General features: G+C 39.4%; 1 protein-coding gene across 1 annotated transcript in view; it reads left to right on the top strand.

Moving 5' to 3' along the window:
- MAK (male germ cell-associated kinase) overlaps positions 1-6,586 on the top strand; it is a 92,591-nt gene that overhangs the window by 52,214 nt on the left and 33,791 nt on the right. The window contains exon 9 of the mRNA XM_006864092.1: positions 2,159-2,470. Coding sequence (XP_006864154.1) covers positions 2,159-2,470 — 312 coding nt within the window. The remainder of the gene's footprint in view (positions 1-2,158; positions 2,471-6,586) is intronic.

Below are 6,586 nucleotides of genomic sequence, written 5' to 3' on the forward strand. Positions count from 1 at the left end.
TAGGAAGAAATTGGCCATGAGTATCAAAAAGATATCTTTTAGATTCTACCACATGGTAGACTTTTCTGTGCTATGATTAATGGTTCCTGAGTTGTTGTTGCTGTTAAGTGTCATTGAGTTGATGCTGACTCATAGCTACCCTGTATAAGGTTTCCAAGGAGCAACTGGTGAGTTTGAAATGCTGGCCTCGAGGTTCAAACCGACCTTGTGGTCCAGAGCTTATCCTACAGCACCACACCAATTCATGGGTGAGCTCATTCAATCCTTCATTTTTCCATTTGTTGTTAGTTGCTACCAAGTTGACTCTGGTCAGAGAAGAACTACTTTATGGGGTTTTCAGGGCTGTGATGTTTTACAAACAGATCGCCAAGCCTGTCTTCTGAAGTGCCTCTAGATGAGTTGGACTTCCAGCTGTTAGTCCAACGCTTGACTGTACCACCTAGGTAGGGACTGCTTCATTTCTCCGCAGGGCTAGGCTCTGGCTCCCACAAGAGGGCAGCACACACATCAGTTACAACACGGAGCATCTTACAATAGAAACTCTTTTCGCTTCTTCAAAATGTATCTCCTGTTCTCTCATCCAGCCCCTACTCTCTTTCTTGTCCACTTTTTCTCACAGCCCTGCTTTTTAGTGGAAGTAAGAAAAGAGATTAAGTTGAAGGCTACGGGGGCTGTGTAAAGTACAGAGCTGTCTTCTGCTCCTCCCAACTTGTCCCTTACACACCCGAGCAGAAGTTGACTGTTGGTCAGAGCGGTGCTCACTTGCAAGTGAGGGACTCATACTGCTCAGGGCAGAAGATGCTGGAGAGTGGGGCTTAAGATGCCATTTACCAAGAAAAAGAGCCAAGAGGTGTGAGAGCTGGGAACTCTCTCCGTCACCTGAGCAGCACAGGGAAGTTTTTCTACATTTGCACAGCAGGTTTGTCTACACCACTCAGGGTATATTGGTGGCTGTCTTCCTCTCTTTCTAGTCCTGACAACCAAAAATGTCCCTAGACATGGCCACATGTCCCCATTGGGCTAAATAGACTGTCACCCACACGGTCATCAGGGGTCCTTTTCCCACAAATGGTAGCAACTGCTGAGTGTTTAGTCTACCTAAAAGTCAAACAAAAAACATTCTTCGTCATATTTTTGTATTTCTTCCCATAAATTTCTTCTCTCTGCTGGTACAATGATTTTTAAAAAATGTAGCACACATATAAGCAGGACTCCAAAAGTTTGTGGACAATTTCTATTATCTTCCAATTCCACTTTTCCAAACTTTTTTTAAATCTCCCTCATGTATTCGAGGAGTCCTGGTGTGATGCTGTGGATTAATGCGCTGGAATGCAAGGTCAGTTTGATCTGCAAGGTCAGTGGTTTAAGCTCACCAGCTGCTCCTTGGAAACCCTATACAGGGTTGCTATGGGTCAGAACCGACTCTACGCACTTAACAACGACAAACATGTATTTGAATTTCCTTTCTTAGAATTCTTTAGTTGCTGGTATGTATGTTGTTATACTCAAGCTAAGTGTAGATTAGGATTTTATAAAACAAACTGTACTTAGTCATATGTGGAAGATTTCCTTCTTCATTTCCTAATGTCGCTGCCACTCTTGCTGCTGCTGCTGCTGCTGTGTGTCATCGACTTGGTTCCAACTCACAGTGACCCTGTCAAGGGCTTCCAAGGCTGTCAATCTTTATGGGTGCAGAAAGCATCATCTGTATCCCAAGGGGCATCTGGTGGATTCAAACTGCCGACCTTGTGGTTAGCAACTCAACGTGTAACCCACTATGCCACCATGGCTCCTTACTAATGCCCTTGGATGGACATGAAACAATACCTAACATTTCAGTTTGGATTAATCCCATCAGATTTAGCCAACATTTATAAACTAGATTTTGTTTTCATATCAAAATCTAAATAAATAGAGTAATTGTTTTGTATTAATATTATAAATGAGTTTTACATTTTTCCTGTTTGTGCTTTTTAGTTTTTAAATATGAAATGTGTTTTTCAAATCTTTTTTTTTTTTTCCAAATATTGTTTTAAAGTCATCACATAGAGGGAAAAGAGATACTTTCTAAATCAGCTTAATTAAGCTTGCCTGGGCTAGTAATAATCTATGCCTAACTGGACCTAATTTACATTTGTTGTTTTCTTGCTTTTTATAGGCATTGAAACACCCATATTTCCAAGTTGGTCAAGTATTAGGTGCTTCTTCCCATCATCTGGAGTCAAAACAGCCTTTAAATAAGCAGTTGCAACCACTTGAGTCAAAGCCAGCTTTAGATGAACTAGAACCTAAGCCCCTCCCAGACGTAAGTGATCAGCTTGCCGGACAGACCCAACCCAAAAATAGCCACCAACCACTGCAGTCCATTCAGCCGTCACAGATCTTAAGTGTCCAGCCACCTCCAAAGCAACAGAGTCAACAGAAACCGCCACCAACACTGTTTCCAAGTATCCTCAAAAGCATGCCAACTGTAAGTTGCCAATAATGGCATTTAAATAAAATCATTTGAGTAGTCAATTGAGACTGCATTTTGAGGCATCTCTAAGAATATTGGGGAAGATTTATAGATTATTCAATGTTAAAGCTTCTGCTTCCTCGGATCGGAACTTGACATGAGCTCACTTAAAAATAATGCTACGGTTTAGAAAAAGGAAACCTGTGAGAATCAAAGAAATAAACTTTAAGTTTGCATTGTACAGAGTTTCTTTAACTGTTACTTAGATGTAAAGGAATTCAGACAAAGAACTGATGAGACTGGTACTGAAGAATTTTAAATACTGTGTTACTGTTGAGTTAATTCTGACTCTTAGCAGCTCTGCAGGGCAGACCAGAACTGCCCCTTATGGTACCCAGGGCTGTAAGGAAGCGCATTGCCAGGTCTGTCTCCCCATGGAACTGCTGATCCCCTCCTTAGCAGCTGAGCACTTCACCACTGTGCCACCAGGGCCCCTTGGACTCAAGAAGATTGATCTAAGTTGGAAGAACTTCAGAGGTTATTTTACATGGTTTTAAATGCTGCTGTACAGAATGGGATTTTAACTTTCAGGCTAAGTACAAAGTGTCCTCATTGCCACCTTGTTCAGTTCAGAGAGCTCCTCAAACCCCAGGGTCTTAGCTGTCTTCCCAAGGTGTGTGTACTCCTAAATATATTTTCATTTTGATATTTTAGGGTTGAAAGAGACCTTAAAAAATACAACATCTGATACCCCAACCATTTCCCAACCGTCTTGCCATCCGAATATAAGTGAGTCACCACTGCCCACCTCCCAAAGAGCACTTACCGTATGCTCACATACTAATGTGGTTTTTTCCATATATTTATTGTCTGTTGTTCTACTAGAATGGAAGCTTCATAAGGCTAGGCAGGGGGTTTTATCTGTTCGATGTTTATCAGCATAAGACTGGAAGTCAGAATGCTGCATGGCACATGGTTGATTCTCAGTAAATATTTGTTGAATGAATGAGTAATGTGCACACTATGAACCACCTCCAGTATTGTGAGGATTCTGTTTTGTCTGTGGAACAGTCTGACTATTAGAAAGTTCTTCCTTATACTGAGCTCAAAATCTGTCTTTTTATAGCTTTAAATGTTGGAGTTGACTCAACAGTAATAGTAAGATTCCTTGACCATTATAGACATTCACTGACCTTTATGATAAAGCATCGGCCTGTCTTTGCAACCCCATACCCCACGACTTCCAGAACAAACCATCTGCTTCAGTAAACCTAGTTTACTCTTTCTTTCTGAAATAACCACTGGCACTTTCCTATTAAAGAGTCTTACCGTATCCATTTCCTCTTCCAAATGCTAGAATAATAACACTAACAACCTACTTGACAACTAACTTTTAGTGCCACTGTACCACCACTTGTCTGTCAGTTTGACATATTGTGATGGTTTCATGTTGCTGTAAAGCTACAAGCTAGGCCACTGGTATTTTAAATACCAGCAGGGTATGTATTGGAAGTTGTCAAAAATGAAATTGAATGCATAAAGATCACTATCCTAGGTGTCAGTGAGCTGAAATGACCTGGTATTAGCCATTAGAAATAGGATGATCAGATAGTTTACTATGCCAGGAACAACAAATTGAAAAGGAATGGAGTTGATGTCTCATTCATCATCAAAAAGAACATTTTAAGATCCATCTTGAAGTATAATGCTGTGTGTCCTAGAATAGTAACCATATGCCTACAAGAAAGACCTGGTGTGGTGCTGTAGGATAAGCACTGGGACCGCAAGATTGATTTGAATGGCAAAGTTGGTGGATGAAACTCACCAGTCACTCCTCTGAAACTCTATACAGGGTCACTATAAGTCAGAACCTACTCAACAGCACTTAACATCACAAACAAGAAAAAACAATTAATTTATTAATGTAGACTACTAATATTTAAATTTAATACCAACCACTAAAGCCAGTGATAATGAAATTGAAGAATTCTATCAGCTTCTTCAGTCTGAAGATTATCCAAGGTGCATTGATAATTACTGGTGATTAGAATGTGAAAGTTGGAAACAAAGAGGAAGAATCAATAGTTGGAAAATATGACCTTGGTAATAGAAATAATGCTAGAGATCCTAAGATAGAATTTGCAAGATCAACTACTTTTTCACTGCAAATACCTTTTCTAAATAACATGAAAGGTGACTATACACCTAGATCTCACCAATGGAATACACAGGAATCAAATAGACTACATCTGTGGAAAGAGACAATGGAGAACTCAGTATCATCAGCCAAAACAAGGTCAGGGTCAGCTGTGGAAGAGACCATCAATTGCTCATATGTAAGTTCAGGCTGAAGCTGAAGAAAATTAAAATGAGTCCATGAGATCCTAAATTTGACCTTGAATATCTTCCACCTGGATTTAAAGACCATCTCAAGAACATATTTGATACATTCAACATTAATGATCAGAGACTAGAAGAGTTGTGTGATGACACCAAGAACAAGAATATCATACAGGAAGAAAGCAAATGGTCATTAAAAAGACAGGAAAGAAAGAAAAGACAAAAATGGATGTCAGTACAAGAAGTTGAATGAACCTCAAACAGGATAGATCCCAAAAGAATATCACCTAGACATATCATAATCAAACTTTCTAAAATGGAAGTCTCAAAGAAAGCTGAGAGCAGCTCAGGAAAAATGAAAAAGAGAACCAGTAAGATTAAGCTCTGATTTCTCAGCAGAAACCAGGCAGGCAAGAAGACAATGGGATGACATATGCAAAACTCTGAAAGAAAAAGATTGCCAACCAAGAATCACATACCCAGCAAAGCTGTACCCGAAATACAACAGTGAAATTAGGATATTTCCTGATAAAAAGAAATGAAAGAAAGGAATTTGTAATGACCAGACCACCTTTACAAAAATGCTAAAAGATGTTTTTTGGACTGAGAATTAACAACATCAGACAACAACCTGAGATGACCATACTTGACACCACCACCCAAAACTCAATCCAGATAGAGAGGTATTTAAAGTAAAACAAGGAGCTCTGGTAGCATAGTGGTGACCAATCAGGCTGTGAACCGCAAGGTCAGTAGTTCGAAACTACCAGCCGTTCCATGGGAGAAGGATGAGGCTTTCTGCCCCCGTAAAGATTTACAGCCTTGGAAACCCTATGCAGGGTGGCTATGAGTCAGAACCGACTCCACGGCACATAACCACCACTACCAAAGTAAAACAAACCTACCAGACTGAAAATAGGAGACCAGAAATGTCAATGTATAACGAAGTCCACGACAAAGCAAAAAGAGGGAATACCGTAGATACAGAACTTCCCAATAGCAAGAAAGTTAAGTAGATTTCAAGGTAAAACAGACTATTTTAAGCAGGTAACTTAAAGCAAAAAAAATACTCCTGCATACACCAAAAGGCAAAAGAAAATCAGAAAGATTTCATAAATGTTAACACAACATAAATGACAATGAAAAGAAAGCCCACAAATAAAATGAACTCTGCATAGAAAATTATGTGGAACAAAGAATCCAGCAGCACCTCAAAAATCACACACAGAAAAATGACAACAATCAATTCACAACTATTGATAAGTACACTGAATGTAAATGGATTAAATGTACCTGTCAAGAGACAGAGCAGAATGGATAAGAAAACAGGATCCTTCAATATGCTGTCTATAAGAGACATATCGAAAAGATGGAGACAGTTTAGATGCCTATCAAAAGAATGATTAAACAAACTACATTGATACATACACATAGTGGAATACTACAAAAACGTTGAAGAATAATACTGAATCTGTGAAACACCTCACAACATAGTTGAACCTGGAGGACATTATGCTGAGTTAAATTAGCTATAAAAGGACAAGTATTGTATGAGATCAATGTTAAAAAAATCAAATCAGCTTTCTTGATAAAAGGAACAATCTATGATGGTTATCAGGAAAGGGGACAGAGGAAAATTATTCCTGGATTAGGAGGCAAACACATGTTAACATGGATGACAGGGCAGGCAGTATACAACAAGAGGGAGGTTAGCAGAGGAGAGTTGAAGGGAGGAATGCAGTAGTTAAAGTGAACAGAGGTAAATGCTGTTGGTATATGGAAGGAATTGCA

The sequence above is a fragment of the Chrysochloris asiatica genome, unplaced genomic scaffold (assembly GCF_000296735.1).
Source record: "Chrysochloris asiatica unplaced genomic scaffold, ChrAsi1.0 scaffold00060, whole genome shotgun sequence".
Taxonomy (NCBI): domain Eukaryota; kingdom Metazoa; phylum Chordata; class Mammalia; order Afrosoricida; family Chrysochloridae; genus Chrysochloris; species Chrysochloris asiatica.